At 42.1% G+C, this 17,709-nt stretch overlaps 2 protein-coding genes across 21 annotated transcripts in view; one reads left to right on the top strand and one right to left on the bottom strand.

Moving 5' to 3' along the window:
* Positions 1 to 12,562, top strand: part of PBRM1 (polybromo 1) — a 60,171-nt gene extending 47,609 nt beyond the window's left edge. For 14 of the 20 annotated variants that reach the window (XM_035337283.1, XM_035337279.1, XM_035337277.1 and 11 more), the window contains 4 exons: positions 6,198 to 6,353; positions 8,542 to 8,612; positions 9,819 to 10,035; positions 10,379 to 10,551. In XM_035337283.1, coding sequence (XP_035193174.1) covers positions 6,198 to 6,353; positions 8,542 to 8,612; positions 9,819 to 10,035; positions 10,379 to 10,551 — 617 coding nt within the window. Of the gene's footprint in view, positions 1 to 2,219; positions 2,379 to 6,197; positions 6,354 to 8,541; positions 8,613 to 9,818; positions 10,036 to 10,378 lie in introns of all 20 variants that reach the window. The other 6 variants (XM_035337290.1, XM_035337289.1, XM_035337288.1 and 3 more) reach the window with 4 other exon arrangements.
* A 3,527-nt stretch (positions 12,563 to 16,089) lies between these two features.
* SMIM4 (small integral membrane protein 4) lies at positions 16,090 to 17,707 on the bottom strand (the record flags this gene model as incomplete). The annotated part of the gene is made up of 2 exons (XM_035337887.1): positions 16,090 to 16,441; positions 17,560 to 17,707. Coding segments are annotated over 2 exons (216 nt in total), but the record flags the coding sequence as incomplete, so codon positions are not given.
* Between the last annotated feature and the right edge of the window lie 2 nt (positions 17,708 to 17,709).

The raw sequence follows: 17,709 nt of genomic DNA, 5'->3' as shown, positions 1-17,709 counted from the left end.
GCAGTCTGCATTTTTGATTCATTTTGACCCACTGAAAATTTCATTTGTTATATGCGCAGGGTAGTAGCTGGGTTTTAGCAGTAGTTAATCAAAGAACAGGCTGTGTTGAAAATGCCCACGTGGCTAACTGCACTGTGGAAACTCCTTGAAATAAAATAAAGTAATACGTGGGGTTTGAGGCAAAGGCCTGTCCTAAGGTAAAGCTTTGTTCAAAGCAGGATGTCTCTTTCCTGTCTCTTGAGATGTGTTGGAAATGACTTTTGAATGATCTCAAGTCCTAGCCTAAATGATTTGGGGTTAGGTGCAATGAGTATTAAGGTGAATGTTCAAGGCTGAGCTTTCAGACACGCCCCTCGGTTCCCTCTGGCGGTGTTGTTCCATCTGTTAGTTCAGTGGCAGCCACAGCACGGACAGACAAGGTAACGCTCAAGTGTTGTCCTAAATCAGGACCATCTTCAAGTCTGAAGTCTGATAGAACTGAATGCTTAACAGTGACCTCTCATTCACCAGGGTATCTCCAGAACTTTTGCTTTTGACTTCTGACTTTTTTTTTTTTTTTTAAACTGGCCAGCAGTAGGTGAGAGTCAGAACTAGTACTTCATCTTTTCCCTAAACGCTTGCTCTGGTCTTAAGATGATTATCTCCTTTCTCTACTTCAGGATCTATCTTTAAATGTCTCATGTATTTTGTGCAGATGAGTTGCTGGTAGTAAATTTAGGAGTTTGTGTGTCGTCATCTCTTCCTGAAATGACAGGAGTGAAAAGGAGGGGAAATGTCTGGGAAATAAAACTGGTCTTTCAGTGTATGGATGCTGTGCTAGATGCTGCACAAATGGGTCCTACAGAAGACTAATGCCTGATACATGTTTGCAGTCATATACTGGAAAAAGCGTCTAACGTTGGCAGGATGCATTCATAACTTGATCTCCTTGATGAACTTCTTAGCCTTGTTTGACAGAGGACCTTGATTGCTGTTTTAGTGGCAGTTTTCATCTTCCACCAGCTGCAAGAAAACTTCTAGTTCTGCATTCACTGTTGTTAAAATTTGCTGGAGATGTATGCTGCATTCGTTTATCCTTTGTTGTTCCTCATTGCGTCAGTAAGAGACGATGTTCAGAGTGAACAAATCAGCAACTTGCATGCCCTAAAAGCATCTTCAGTGGGCATTCGGTATATCTTCTTTTTTGTTTGCTTGTTTTTTTGTTGTTGTTTTTTTTGGGGGTGGGGATGTTTTTTGTTTGTTTGTTTATTTGTTTTCTTTCTTCTTCCCATGACCCTTTTGTCCTTCTCTTAATATAAAATTGTCCTCTGGTCAGATTCCCCTGCAGTAGATCTTTTGTTCTTGCAGTCACAGTGAGAAACTTGATTGAGATAATGACCAGATTCATCGTACAAAGGACACACATGACCTCCAGTGAGCAGCACAATGTGAGTTAGACATCTTCAGAAAAAAAAAAAAAAATAGCTCAGAGGGGACCAAAATGGGGAAAACAACAGAAAGAGGCAAAAGAAAAATATTTTTGCTTCATCAAACTGCTGCTTGTTATGTTCCAAACACCAAGGGCCTATCTACACTAGGGAAAAACTTTGCAAATGCTTCCCAACTTTGCCACCGCTTTCCAGCTGCATCAGTAATAAAAAGTAAACAAACCCCCAAAATGCAACAACAAGGAAAGAAGTGGGGAGCCCAGGAAGAAACGGGCCACCACTGGCACTGCTGCCTGCTATTTGCATCTTGCTTTAGGGCAGGTCTGAGACAGGGTGCTCAAAATTCCTGTCTGTGAGAGAGCTGCTGGCCTTGGCTGGGGCTGGTTCAGCTGAGCCAGTGGTGTCAAAGAGGGAACGTTTTGCCATGTTCTCCTAGTGCGGACTGAGCCTAGTGCTGGACTGCTGCTTCATGTTGGTAACACTGGTGTTATATTATCCAATTTGTTCTTTGACTTTTTAAATTTTTATTTTATTATTATTATTTTTTATTATTATTTTATTTTTTTAGAAAAAAAGATAAAACTTTGTGGACTATTTTTCATGCAAGGTTCTCTAAAAGTCTTAGCTGCAGCCACATGAAATCAAATCATATGCTGTATACAAAGATTCATCTGTTCTACTTTATATTTGACTAAACTATGCCAGTGTTTGACTAGTCCTTTTTAATGAACAGATAATATTTTGAAATTCTGGGTTACAAAACAGAACTGAAAATCTAAAATACTTTTACAGAGCGGGCAGCTAAAGTTGCTGAGCAGCAGGAGAGAGAGCGAGCAGCACAGCAGCAGAATCCCTCCCCCCGGGCAGGCACTCCTGTCGGGGCTCTTATGGGGGTGGTGCCGCCACCAACACCAATGGGGATGCTCAATCAGCAGTTGACACCCGTTGCAGGTAAAACGTAGGAGCTATGACCATTTTTTCCTCATCCACTATATCAACCCCCTTCATAACTCTGAACACTCTCTTGGGTCACTTTGTTCTTGCGGAAGAAAAGGCTCGACCTCTTCAGTCTGTCTTCATGATGACTATACGTAGCCTCAGCGGTGGGCTGGCGGTCCCACGTAACGTTGAAAGCGCAGAGAAAGGCTCCTCCTCGGGCGGTAGGCCTGTTCTGTTTGTATGCAGTCATGTTGATTGGCTCTACTTTGCCGAGGTCACGTTTAGTCCTGCTGCGGCAGGAGGGGAGGGAGCTGAATACTCCTGTAGTGCATGCGGCACCAGTGGAAGTGGTAAAGCAGGAGGCAAATGACGGGTTTGTTTAATTGTCAGGGAGGTGAGAGGCAAACAAATCCAAACCAGGCTTTAAATCCAAGCACAAGAATTGCTAGTTGGACGTAAGTGTTGTAGTCTAGGTTCTAGTGGCGTTGCAGATACAAGTACAAAATCCCAACAGTACTGGTTTTTATCAGGTGATTTTCAGACCAGTTTAGAGAACTTTTCCACGTGGTCCCTGTTGCTGGGTGTTGTGTTCATTGCCAGTCATAGTCTGACTTGAGTTCATAGGCAGTGTGCTCAGAAGTATCTCCAGACCAGATCTGAAGAGTCTTTTATGGGAATCAGCCTTACATCTGTGAGAGAACAAATTAGGTCTGACCCGATAGTTTGTTCTCCTTCCCCCATTTCTGGTTAGCAGTAGCTGGGTAGCTTCGGTCAAGGTCAAAATAGTGCTGAGTAGGTAAAAGTGAATATTTGGAGGTTTGGTGTTTTTATTTTTTGTTTAATTCTGGCTTTGTTTTCTTTGTTTTAAATTTCCTTTATGGCATTCCAGTTATTCCATTTACTCTTTTGTCATTTTTCTTTCTCTATGTCTCGCAGGCTGTGGCCATGCTTAGAGCTGACAGCCTGAAGTGTTTTTCATCATGGTCTCTAAAACATTTTTCAGAAAATAGGTTGCATGGATGTTTAGACAGAAGGCACGTTCCTTGTTTAGTTCATGGTCTCCAGGTTACAAAGCATTCGTTTACACTGAATTGCGTATTTCTTTTGGCTGTTCTTTTGTTTATGTTTTAAACTTTGAACACCTTGTAGATTTTTGTCTTGCAGTGATGATTTTTCTGAACAGTTTGCAGTTGGTGTGTGTGTGTGTGTGTGCACATCTTTGCATATATTTCAAAAAAAAAAATCTCCAGCACTAGTCTTCTTTGTGAGTAATCTACTTCCATCCAGAATGCATAGAAGTGTCATCATCTCGTGGTTGTTTTTTCTTGATTTGGTTCTTGTTTTTTGGTATTGTGTCGCTTTTCCATTTTTTTTGGAGGTAGATATTGATAGGCAGTAATACTTTTATTAACACTTTCTTAAAAGCTTTCCAACAGCTGGGCTCTCTGCAAACTACACGTGTTACCTTCCTTCCTGTGGCAGCCTCCTCAAAAGCATACTTCTGTTCAAGACCATCATCTTACAGTTCACCCCGTTAGGTCTCTTTACTCTGTCATTGTGAAATACTTCATTAAGGGGATGATCAAGTGGTTCTTTATCAACTCTTGCTGTTTTTTTTCCTGTTTTGAAAAATGCAGTCTTCCTTCTTTTGGTTTCCACAAGTCTTACTTGGAAGTGCCTTACTCTGTTGAGACTTTTTACATCCTCCTCCATCTTTAAGCCATTGAAAGCGTTCAGTTGCTTTTCTCTGTTTCAGAGAACTTCTTCATCACTTGTTTATGGCCCACAGCTACAAGACAACTGGATACCTTTTTGAGATATATTTTCTCTTAGTTCACAGTGCTCTTGTTGCTTTTAAATTCAGGTGTTACAAAAGCTTATTTAAACTTAGATCGTTGTAGTAAAGAAAAAAAAGTGGAGGGGGGAGAAAGAGTAAGTTGAAAGAGTAAATCACAGCTGTGGGAGCTGAAAATAGTTTGCCCAAGTTTACTAGTTTAAAACCAAAATGGTAAGTCACGTATGGGGTATGAAAACGGCTGCACTTAGAACCTTGTGATGAGCTACAAGAACCGACTTCTCATGGACATCTGTCTACAGTGTTACTATTCCAGTCAGCTGTTACACATTTTATTTGGAAATGTAGAAATGAGCTTCTGTGATTGACAAGGATGGGCTTGTTTTGTTTTGTTGGAGGTTTGGTTTTGCTTTGTGGTGGTTTTTTTTTGTTTGTTTGTTTATTTGTTTGTTTTCCTTTAAAAGCTTCAGAATTGTTTGCAAGTGAACTGAAGATGTGATTGCTGCTTGGGGTGCAGGGGAAGTACCAGGCAGTAGCTACAGTGAAAGCCTGTTATTCAAGGGATAGTTCTGTTATTTTTCTCTTTTACTTCTCCCATCAGGAATACGAATTTCACCTTGTTGATAAAGAGGTACAGATAATTTCTAGAGATTTGAAATAGGTACCAAAGAGCTATTCAGTAAGTGCTGATGAAGGTGTCCTGTGTATTCAGAAGAAAATGAAAGTTTTACAAAGTTCAGTTCTTTGCTCAATGTAAAGCTTTGGAATTTCAGGTTCCTTGCCTTTGTAACTCTCCTGAGCAGGTGACAAATTCAGCTTGTGTGTTGGAGCTGCTTAAGGTGTTACGATCCTGAGCTCACAACAGTTTTGCTGAGAAAATGTTCAGGCAGAGCTGACGTTGAGTTTCTGGCCAGTTTTATTCCAGAAATCTCTGTTCTGAAAGTTTCTTTTATGAGTAACTTGGAGTGTGGCAAAGATTCAGTAAGTGGTTTCTTGGAACAGGTTACAGAAACCCCAGCAATTTTACATTTCTAAACTTACCTTTTATCTCACGACCTGCTTCTGTCCCCTATCATCTTTCCATTGTCTTTCCAACACCCTTCCTTGGTTCTCTGACAACACATTCATTAAAAGCATAGAAAATAAGCAAGAAAATAGGCAAGTTAAGTTCTAGGGCCTGCTACGGTGCAGATGCTTTGTGTAGGTTCGCTTAACAGACAGCGACAAACGTGAGCCCAAGCCAGGACAAACTGTCCTCTTCCCCACGTGCAGGAAACTGACATTTTGAGCAGCACAATATCATCTCGGTTGCATCTTTGTTTTCCCCGTTAAGACACTTTGAAAACATTGAGAATGAAATCCAGTGAGGGACCGTATGTGCTCCTTGTAGAGCCTTTTCCTGCAGTCAGGTGTGGAGAAAGTAAGTCACTGCAGCCCAGCAAGCATATCCAGTGCTGTCAGGTTTAAAGTTTTAATTATTTCTTAAATTCATGCTGAAGATGGTTTAATAAAAACCACACATGCCACTACCTTTAGTTTTAAGTATGTGAATGTTCAAGCCTTCTAAAAGTTAATTTTGCATATGCACTGCATAAACATGTATAGATGTTAACTTTTTCCAGTCAGGTTTGGTCTCCAGGGTAGCCCATGATGTAGGGCTGCTGGTGAAGCTTGTGTAGTTAGCGCTGTGGTCGTAATCTGTATGCAGATGGCAGAGCTTTAAGCTGTGTTAAAATCGCTTGCGTTAGTAACATTTAATTGCGGCTGAATTTACTCCTTGTGTTAACATGTCTCGATATTCAGCATTTATTGCCCCATGAGAAACATACAGATACACTAAATACTAATTCATCAAAAGTGTAGCATTTCATATTTATAACTTTATTTTTATTTTTGTTCATTTTTGCAAGATACTAATTGTAGTATCGTCTTGCTGTACTAAAGGTGCTTTTTTTTTTGTGGATAGTGCATGTCTTACTGTGTAGATCATATTGCATGTTATTGATGCATGTTTGAAATTTGTTGTGTCCTTCAAGGCATGATAAGTGGCTATCCACCGGTGCTGCCACCTTTGCAGGGCCCAGTTGATGGCATTGTTAGCATGGGCAGCATGCAGCCACTTCACCCAGGGGTGCCCCCACCCCACCAACTTCCGCCAGGTATGCCAGGCATCCCAGGCATCCCACCACCCGGTAAGAATGTCATCCTCATTCGCTCCTTGTTTCATTTTCATGTACTTGCCGTTTAAGCAGTTGTTACAGAAATTATCTGCAGCTTGTTTTGGTCATTGCGTAACTGGTTGATTGTGTCTGAACACGGCAGGTTTGCAGCCGCAGCGTGCGCAGCGTACCGCTGAGCGTACGGGGTGCATGCAGAGCGTGCACGCTGGCACAACACGCCCAGTGCGCCAGCAGCAAACAGGTTACTGGCGACATGTGGTGCTGCTCCAGCCGTGGTTCTGCTCCAGTTAAAAAAAAAACAAATGAACAACAACAAAACAACACAACAACAACAACAAAACAACTGTTCACGAGCTTATCAGAAGTTTGAAAAATGGAAATTGGCCAGTTCATATCCTCATTCCATTTGAACAGCATCCTTCCACTCCCTCCCTTATTCAAGTGAAATCAATGGCTTTCAAATGAAATTTGAAATGAAATTTATTGCTCTCCTTCCTTACTGAACTCTTTTTCAGTGCAGGGGGAAAGATGTTCATCTGCCCTCTCGTCCTGTTTTCTGTGGATTTTTTTTCAGTTCTTACCCCTGATAACTCGTGGCTGTTTAAAAGACATGCATCCGATATGTTCAGCTGTTTGAACAAGCTGTGGACAAAAGCGGTCTCATTTGTCTCTCCTACCCCATTTGCAACTGTGTTTATCAGAAGCTCTGTTGGGACTTCATGTAAATTGTTGTGGTGATTTGTTGTTGTTTGCTTGCTTGCCTTTTTTTTTAAAATCCATCGGTGTTAGGCGTGCAGTTTGCATCACTGCTGATGTGTAAGATTCACCATAATGTCATGTAGAGGGAGTAGGAAAACAGCATGAGCTTGCCTCCGACTCAGCAGGACAGTGACACTGAAGCACACAACAACAGCATACAAATGTTTGGGAGGTGAACCCAGGACAATGCATTTCTTTGAAGAATGTTTCCAACTGGAGAAACGGGCTGTGTGTACAATGGATAAAACTGAGAGAACTTGGCTAAGGAAAAAAAATATATAATGCCCGGGAGTGGTGCTAAATCGGGTGGGTGGGCTAAGGGTCAATGAAGCCCTAACACTGGGAAGGGGAAGGTGCCCTCCTCCAAACCTATCTGCTTTGTACCGAAAAAAAATCTATACCATATTCCACAGCTTGCCTCATCAGTGTTTTTCCCAACTTCTGACTTGCTGTTAGTACAGATGCCTTTAACATGGAGGCTGTAATCAAACGGAAAACTGATTAGATACGTGCTTTAGTGTGCAAAATGCAGTGACACATCTTCTGATCACTGGTACGGAAATCCGCACGCAAATTAAACCCTTGCGAAGAGCATAATTACTGTGCAGCCTTTCAAATGAATGACTGTGTAAAATGGCATGAAGAGAAAGAAAAGCAACAACATATGTAACTTTTTTTTTAATTGTTGTTGTTTGATTTATTTTTGTTTGGTTGTGGGTTTTGTTTTGGGGTTTTTCTTTTTCTTTTTTTTTTTTTTTGACCAAAGCATCTGTATAGAAAATAGCAGGAACTGCATGCACGACTCATTCAGATTTGTATGTGGGCGGTATCTGCTATATTCTGTGCCTCTTCATATAGCTAGGAAAAAAAAAAAAAAAAACAACTAACAGGACCTTTTTTTCCTCCAACTGTTAGCAATTTCATATATATAGGGCTATTTAAGCTTAACCTGCAAGTGGTGTTTTATATTAGTGAGATATTACAGAATTTTGGGGATGTCTTGGCTTTCTTCCTACTGTGAATGTGTTTTATAAAATTGAACACAAGGAAATGTTACTAAAGCAGAACAGTTTTTCCTTTTTTATTGTTCCTTTTTGTCTGTTTGTTTTTAAGGATTCCAGGAAGTTTCTGTTCAGCCAAAGGTGCACATTATAAACAAAAGGATGTAGTTAGGCGATCCCTAAGTAATATGGAAAAAAAAATAATTTTCTTTAATTAAATGGATTCAAGGGGCCACGTATTAATGTTGAGTAGTTGTCTTTTTTTTTCCTTCATTCAGAAATTTCTATTTTTTTTTAACTGGGGGAGAGTGGGATATTTAAGTGTTTTTTAAAATAGATTTAAGCAATGATATCCAAGTATAAATTTGATTATAGAAGACCAAATAGATATTTCTCACTGCTCTGAAATAAGACTAATTGTTTTATATTTTGGAATATAGGTGTTATAGGCCAAAATGTATCCCCCATGGTAGGCACTCCAGCACCCGGAGCAAGTCCGTTTGGACAGCAGGTGAGTCATTTTTGCATTATTTATGAGGCTCTAAGGCTTTGAATTAGCATTTAAATGGGATCTCAGTTAAGACATGTAATGAATGCACATAGCCTTTCCCGGGGAGAACATAAATTCCAAATGTACGCTGCTGTATTTAGAACCAGTTAATATCTTGCACTCAGAATATAAGTTTGTATTTCTTGGTTGAAGTTTTATTACACTAATCAGGTTCTGCCTAGTGGGATAAGCCCTGCATTATAAGCAAGGCTGTGCTTTTTTTTTTCTTTCTTCTGAGCTAATACAAGTAATTTTAACACACTGTTACACTGGTGATAATTTAGGTTTTGCATGCTTTGTTGATGCGGTGGGGCTGCTTTTGCACTTTCTCAGCCATTTCTCAGCTAAGTGGGTAAAAGCTGTTTCGCTTGCTCCCCTATTTCACAAACCAGCAAAGCAGATGCTCATTGGCAGTTCAGAACCTGGGGGTTTGGATGCCAGTGATGATCAGATGTTCCTTCTCAATGTGGTACCGATGAATACAGATGAAACGTTCAGCACACTTGAAATTGTATTGGGTAAACATTTGCATTATAAAGAGAACCATGATTTTGGCCAGGGGGTATAAAGAAACTCAGAAGCTGAGTAGAGTTTCTGTGCCGTGACACTGAGTTATTCCAGACCATAGGTCATCTCTGTTAAGAGTTCTGAGAACTGCTGGTTAACCACAACAGTTGGGGTTTTCCTGTGTGTCAGGGATTTCTATGTGAGTGTGATGTTAGCCTGACTGCAGTTAGTTTTTTTATGGTGGAAGCATCCTAATCTTCTAGGGATCAGGGTGGATTTGTATTAGATGTTGTAGAGGTACCTAAAGCGAGATTAAACCCTACACCTTGCACATCACAGGTTTTGTGGTCAAGTGTGAGAGAACATGAAATAAAAAGGAGGAAAATAGCAATTAAGGGTAATATGACAGAGGAGAAATGGAGGTAGTAATGAGAACATGTTTGCTGTTAAATATGGTCTGTTCATACATCCTCTCTCTGTGCATCTCAGTGACCTTCCCAGGTAACTGTGGCCGAAGTGGGCTGTCTTCGAGTGAAATTTTCTTTGTGCTTTCAGTTACGAACAAAACTCCATTGTATGAGGATGATCTGATGCACAGATGTGAACTGGCTTCCCTGCAGTTCCCCTAGATGTGACCTCTCCGTTGCTTTGTTGTTGCAGATAGGAATCCTTGGCCCGCCAGGACAGCAGGCGCCCCCTCCGTATCCTGGCCAGAGCCCAGCAAGTCAGCCAGTCATGCAGCAGCCCTCAACTCCCATGTTTGTTTCCCCTCCACCAAAGACACAGAGGCTTCTTCATTCTGAAGCCTATCTGAAATACATCGAGGGGCTTAGTGCTGAATCAAATAGCATCAGCAAGTGGGACCAGACCCTTGCAGGTAAGGCTTTTGTATGGAAATATCCCACTGTGTGTCAGAAACACTTTTTTTATAACCATTTGGCTTTTATGGAAGACACTAAATTAATCTGCTGCTTACTTAATAAAATGTACACATGCAAGTAATTGTTAAACTGACAGACTGTGACTGTGTGTTATTAGTAGGCTAATTCCACTGATGCTGTATGAATCTAATTACGAGTTGTATGGGTTCAAATACTGGGGGTAAAAGAAATACTGTGGAGTTACACTCTCCTTCTTTCCTGAAAAATTGTGGTGAGTATCAAAGGCAAGGCAAACTTATCAAAGTCAGTAGGTAATTGGGCTGTTCCTTAACCTTTCAGCACGAAGGCGAGATATCCACTTGTCAAAAGAACAAGAGAGCCGTCTCCCGTCACACTGGTTGAAAAGTAAAGGGGCTCATACCACCATGGCCGATGCGTTATGGCGTCTTCGAGACCTGATGCTACGAGACACCCTCAATATCCGTCAGGCATACAATATAGAAAATGTTTAGTTGCGTTATTGCTTCTTTCTTTGATACCGGCATATAAGGAGTTTTGTGGAACAATAGCTGTTTTAGTTACTGGGTGGGGAGAGATAACCAATGATAATTTGTATTGCATTTTACTGTACATTGCAAGACCATTTTTATATAAGGACACTTTTAATAAGCATATTTCACTTTTTGTTATATTAAGTTGATTAATTTTGTTATATTGATAATTATATCAATATTGATATGTCAACATATCAATATTGATATATTGATTAATTTTGTTATATTAAGTTGTGTTTGTTATATTAAGTTGATCAAATACACGGATTTTTGCATATGTTTCCTTTGTTTGAAAGGCTATTTCATAATTGGTTAACTGTAGTCAAGGATTCATCTTTCTTATACTTTATTGCTGAGAATCTGATGCCATTGTTTTTATATAAAAGAAAAAAAATAGAAAACAAAGTATTTACAGATTGGTACAATGGAATGTGAAGTTAGTCATAGTTTACATCCTAGAGGAATGTGTGTACCTGTGCTTGTGTGTGCTAGCCGCTTCCAGCAGAAATCTCACTTGGATGTGAACAGGGAAGATCTCTTTGAAAGAAGCTCAAGGTAAGGTGTGCGTTGACGCTAGAGCAAAATCACATTTCAAGTCAATATCGAGGCAGCTGAATGGGCCACAGTGATCGTGGAAGTGCTAGTGCAGACAGGACAAGGCTGTCTTGACTGCTAGTGTTGTCCAATCCTGTCCGGTTATTTAATTGTGTAGCCAAGGCCATTATGATCCTAAATCGGTAACGGCATACCTGTGCTGGGCATGCCCGTGGGAGGTGATGCCATGACCTGTTCTGGGGGTCCTGTGACGCTGAGCAGAGAAGGCAAAGCTGCTTCCCCCTGCAATTCAGTCTGCAGCTGTGAGGGGCCAGAACTTTGAACCAGTTCAGGTCTTGGAAGGTAAGTTAGAGGAGAAGCTGAATTCTTTTGTTAGTGGAGTAACTTGATGCTTTTAAATTCGCACACATTCTGTTGATGATTGGGCATTATAAGACGTTTTTCTATGCTCTAAGTGTATTGATTCGTGTTAACGAAAGTTTTGCAATGCAAAATTTGAAATTGGACACACAAACGTAACTTTATAATAGTACTGTATGCATAACTTCAACATACCTAGTACATCGGAGAAATAGAGTACCCACATTGCAGCCCTCGGAGGGTTTTTGGTTTAGTTTTTTAGCAAAGTAAGGTGTGTATAGACTCCTCTTGCCAAATTTCAGGGTTGTGACTGCCTTCTGCTAAAGACTTAACTGTCCTTGTAACTAACCAACCTTTTGGACTGCAAAGCTATTTGCTTAAAAGTAAATGCTTTCATGTACTTGATTGTAGAAAAATTATAATTTTGGGTTGCATTAAATAAGTGGGAAGGTGACACTAATTGGAAAAAAAAATGTTGGCAGGAACATGGTTACTGCAACTCAGTCCAAAAGAATAACTTCTCTTTCTTCTGAGAGGGTGGAAAATAGATTAATCTAGGACCGGTATTTTCATAAACCAGTTGAAGATGACTAATAATTATTTGTTCTCTTCCTCAGTCCCCTTCCATGAGAAAATATATTTTTTTTATAAAAAAAAAAAAAAAAAAAAAAAAAAAAAGTTGATGTTGGTGACTTTTTTTCAGCATATGTTTTCAGACCTGGTTAATCCATGCTTGGCTTTTCATTAGACCTTGTACTCCTGAAGGTTAAGCTGATAACCAGGTGTATAACATGTATGTACCATCACTTTGTTTACTTGAGTCTTTTTAATTTGAATAAAAATAGTTTGCAAAGTGTTTTGGATTAAACAGGTTTGAGTGTCCCATCAAGACTTTTGTTAGGATTTTATTTCAAGTAATTCTGGCAGTTGCTGATCCAGATTTTATGGAGTCCGTGGTATGTGCATGGATGTATGTGGGTAAAGAATCCTTGGTATATCATCCTGTGTGTTGCAAGGCATGTCTGGTAGGGGACAAGAACAGTGAAGTTGGGGGCGGGGAGCTAGAAGCAGGATGAACGAACCGTAGTAAGCTTTAAAAAAAATATGTGGTGGACTGGGAACCATCTGAGCAGAGGTGATAAGATTCAGCCAGTTCCAGTTGCCTCCACAGTAGTTGCTTTGAAAATAAACAGCAAGCCTTATTTTCATGCTGGAAGCTAACCTGGTTCAGGACTGTCTTTTATGTAGCTGGATAATGAAGGAAATGAAAAAAATAATGTGCAAAAGGCATCTTTTACCCAGTAAAATTACAAAACAAGATGGAAATCTTTAATAACACCAATTGCAAGAAAAAATAAGTGATAGTGACCTCGTGTATCTTGAGGTGCCTCTGACATGATTCACAAAGCTATTTAAGCAACCAGAACAGATACCGTTATATTTAATTAACGTGCATTAATGGCTTGGACCCAGGGGATAAACACAGCCTCTCATGCAGGCTGCCAGCTTTACAGAACTTCCACCCTTCTAAAACCTGATGGTGCAGTTGCACTGAGACGAATTCTAATCATTGCTCACATTTTATTTGCTCAATCTGAGATGCTGAACATCAGCTGTAGATATATGTAGCCCTCTATCGGCAGCAAGGGCACTAAATGGGAGCAGTATTTTTAAAATGCTTGAATACTTCTAACATCAAGAAATGGGATCTGTTTCATTGGCACGTGAAATATTCTGATTAATAATGTTTGTATTCTTTTTGCTTGCTGCATTTACCAGCAAGCCTAATTTGACTTGTCACACAAACAAACCAAACCCAAAACCCAGCTACTGGAGTGTATGAGGATCTGGTGGTCCTGGGTGAAGAGATTCCCAGTCTCTGGCATTCCTTGGAGAAACTCCTCCAGCAATCCAGTGCAGAAGTCTAGCCCCACAGCTTAACTTCCAGTAAAGGAGAGAGCAGGAGAAATGTGAAAACAAATGGAGGCGAAACCCCAGGGTTCTGCAGCAGCACCAGTGAGTGGTTGGGCTTGGCTCTGGGTAAGCTCAGGGTGCTCTGCAGCCTGGGACAAAAAGTGGTGATGGGTGGTCATGAGGTCTGCAGCCATCTCCACAGGGAGTGCCCAAGTTAATTTTCTATCAGATGATTTAGGGAGGACTATAAATAATCCTCATGCTTTGTGCCAAGCACAAGCACCCAATAAGGATTTAAGGAAACTCCTCAGGAAGTCACAGAATCACAGAATGTGAGGGATTGGAAGAGGCCTTGAAAGATGACCTAGTCCAGTCCCGCTGCTGGAGCAGGAACACCCAGATCAGGTCCCAAAGGAACGCGTCCAGGTGGGTTTTGAACGTCTCCAGAGAAAAAGACTCCACAGCCCTCAGGCAGCGTGTTCCAGGAGGGAGGAGGGCTGATGAACAGCTCCATGGTTTCCCCCAGGTCACTCGGTCAGCATGAGCCCGTCCCTTCTCTAGTGCGGAAGCGGCGGGCAGCATTGCTTAGTCCTAAGTATCAGGGTTTGTTTGCACGGGACTGTTTTCAGCTGCTTTACCGCATTGAATTTTTCCATGCTTGACATCTAAATTGGCCTGACTTGCATAATCTGGAGAGCCTGCAGCACAAATGCTTTGCTTGTTCTCAGAATCTCTCTCTGTGGCTGCTGCAAAGGGAACACCCGAGGCTGCCGTTTGTAGATGTTGACCTGACACCAAGTGAACTCCCTGAGGACTGAAGAGACGTGCTCAACTCCAGAACTGGCAGGGGCTCAGCAGTACTTAAACTGAAAGCTCTGTTCCTGGCTGCTCCTGCAGCATCGAACAGAAACATTGCTGTTCCTAGTGCTGGCCTGAGCTATGGAGGGTTGAAGAATGAGTGTAGATTAAAACTGATCCTAAATCCCCACGTGTGCCCGCTATGGGAATGGGCTGGGACCAGGGTGCTCCAGCTACTCCGTTTCCAGTGTTAGAGATGGGCAAAACTGGAGAGTGCAGAAGGATCGGTGCTAGCAAGCATTGTGGAGCTGGGAATGCAGTTCCGGAGCAATGAAGGTCAAGTTTCATCTCCTGGCATCGCAGATCTGTTGCCTCGTGGCTGAAATGGTGTGATCCAACTCAAGGATTTTACTCCTGCAGCGGTCGCGAAGATCAGTGACACCAAGCTCCTCGTAAGTAACTGGCAGTCCTGCCTTGCTTTTTAAACTTAACTGGAGACTCCTTAAGCTAAGTTCCAGACGTGCCTGGTGCTCTCAGCTGCAAATGGGAAACAATGCCACAAAATAAGAGCTCTGACATGGAAAAACAGGCCTTGATTCGCTGAGGTCTGTGAAACACCCCTGCTATTATGGGAGTGCTATGGGAAGCCAAAGGGAGAAGCGTTCGCACCAGGCTGAGTGCTGAGAAGAAACTAGGGCACAAGGCTTCTTAAAACAACAAATGGAAACCAAGAACCAGCAGGACAGAGTTCCAAAAGGCTCTGAGAGCAAAGGCAGATGGAGCTAAAGCGCAACAATTTTCAAAAGTTTCACTATGTGGTGCTGCTGTCAAGAGTTGTGGCAGTGGAATGATCGATGACTGCAAAAACAATCTTGTGTGTGGCTGCGAGCTCTACCTCAGAACCAAAGCCAAACGTGAGGTTATTCTCAAATAGATATTCCCCCCTGCCCCCCCAGTACTTCCTTTGCTGCCCACTCAGAGCATGGAGGGCATAGCCACAGCTCTCTGCCCGTTCTTTTTTTTTTTTTTTGCCTGAGAACTCAGGCAGGACTAATTCTCCAGATCAAGTCCCTTGAAGGCACAGCACAAAGTTGGGTGGGTACCTTCTACTTGCAAGTTGAGTAACCGCACTGTAAGATCGTGTAAACAGATGTCTCTTATGTCAATTGAAAACTTGCTCCTGTGGAAAAAGACTATGAGGAGTTAGCAGAAGAATGCGTTTAAGTATATGAGCTCTCCTGGGTTTTGTTTTTAGGCTGGTGCTTTGATGTTAAGAATCAGCCTCCTGGGGAACTGTCAGCACATACACAAATCATCAGAAATAAATGCAATTATCGTACCAGAGTCACACTAAAGCCTAGTCTCTGACATGCTCCACGCTCATGAGGTTTAGCGTTGCTATGACAGGGAGTAAAAGAAAACTGAAAAAGCAGTCCTGGAATGCTGTAAGCTCTCCTCTCCTGTGGGAAGCATGCCTCCTGCAGCAAGAATTCAGGTGCTATGGCTGCTGTGGTATATTCCTCTAAACCTGTACTTCTTAACAGGTAAAGCATCAGCTTTTTCTTCCCCTCAGCCCTTGCTCCATCGTTAGTCACCACCCCAGGTACTGTGCATGTACCCAGGGGAGCCTAAATGCACACATGACTTTGCAAGGAGTGGGGGCAGAGTAAGCAAGCACTGAGCTCTGTCTTATTTTATCTACTTAAAATTTCGCTACACTGGAAAGAAAAATCAGACATGAGAGCAGCTTCCATCAGTACAAAGCAAACTAATTAAAAATGAATGTATGCAGTATGTAACTCAGTTCTCTCTCAGTGGTGCTGTCACAACAACGGCATTTCATCAGGCAAAGAAAAGCTGTAGCCAGACTGTTTATTCAGTTTAGTTTATTTAAAAGTATTGAAAAAAAAATTTAAATAGGTGGCAAAGGTCTAAACACAATGAACTTCTCTCTGCTGTATTCAGTTTAGACACAAAACGTTCACGGTAAGAAGCAGATGTGGAATAATCTGCCAAAACCATCTGAGAGCATACCTCACAAACTTGCGGACTACAGTTTGTGTTGCAGAGACAAAATTTTGCCCCTACCAACATGGCAGCAATGCTTCTTTGATGACTGAAGCTGTCAGCATGTTCCCCTTGAAGCCTTCCAGCTAAAATTCACTTTTGTCCATCCTTGCCTTGTACTGCCTTTCAGATCGTTTCCTGCGGTAAACATCATCTGTGGCAAAAAAAAAAATAAAAATTATTAGCATTATTCAACAGCAAGATGGTGTTAAATGAATGAATCCTGTCGTCTCAAATTGTTCAATCCAATTTCCTCTTACAGACATCAACAGGCAACTGGAAACAATGTGAATCCTTATTACCACTTAAAAATAGCTCATTTCCCTCCCATCCAGGCTAAAGTTCTTCCCCTCAGTCTGATTAAATGTTTTTCTATGAAAACTAAGTTTCCAGAGCGATACAGTCATTTTTCTACTTTCTCATGAGGATAATTGAAACCATAAGTGCCCAAACTAGCTGAAACTAAAAGGAAATTAAATTACAGGGACAAATTCCAATGCCTGAGGACTCAGCATGGCCTCAGTATTGTAGCTATTTCTCAAAACAGAGATATCTACTCATGCTGATGATCTTCCTAGCTGTTCTGCCTGCCTTCCCCACACTGATCACCCCTAAATATCCATCACCAAATAAAAACTCCCACTGACCAGTCTTGTACATTGTTACCTTGCACAGATTATGGACCAGCACTGTTACTGTATTCTGGAATCATTTAGGCACAGCATTTTTTTCAGAGAAAAATGAACGGGGCTTGGGCTGACGTGTAACAGCTGCCACGCAGATGATGTGCTTTAGTTTCTTACCTGCCTTTACTGCTGCACAGGTGTGCCTCAGAAGGGTTAGATGGAAAACCTGAGCACACCCATGCCTTGGGAGCAGTTTTGGTGGCAGTGAGCTGTGGGCATTGTGTTTGGCTGTTCTGTTCTACAGGGAACTCAGAGAGACCTCCCACGAAAATGGGAGTATTCTCACATAACACGGAGCTGGAATGCTCAAATCCGTGCTCTGAAGGACACGGAGGTTTCTGTCAGGGCTTCCTGGCGAGGAGCGAGCCACACAACCGACGTGTCTGAACTGCTGGGGACGCGCTGCTGTCAGCTCAGAGGTGATCCATGCCTCAATTACCTCATTAGGAAACACATCTCGGAGGACCCCACTCCTCCGTTTGAATTCCTACAGCCCCGGTGAGCCTGCCCCAACCTCGGAGCCCGGCTTAGCGCTGCCGTGGGGCTGGGTCGCCCCTCGGAGCCCCGCGGGCGGAGCAGCACTCACAGAACGTCTCCTTGCCGACGCGGACGTGGATCATGACCCACTCCATGGCTCCCCCGAGGAGGAAGAAGAAGGGCAGGAAGCGGTAGGCGCCGAAGCGCTGCCTGCCGGGCACCCGCCGCAGGAGGCGCCTCACGCGGCCGCTCACCAACA

The sequence above is a fragment of the Oxyura jamaicensis genome, chromosome 12 (assembly GCF_011077185.1).
Source record: "Oxyura jamaicensis isolate SHBP4307 breed ruddy duck chromosome 12, BPBGC_Ojam_1.0, whole genome shotgun sequence".
Classification (NCBI taxonomy): Eukaryota; Metazoa; Chordata; class Aves; order Anseriformes; family Anatidae; genus Oxyura; species Oxyura jamaicensis.
This window is presented reverse-complemented; position numbering and strand designations above follow the sequence as displayed.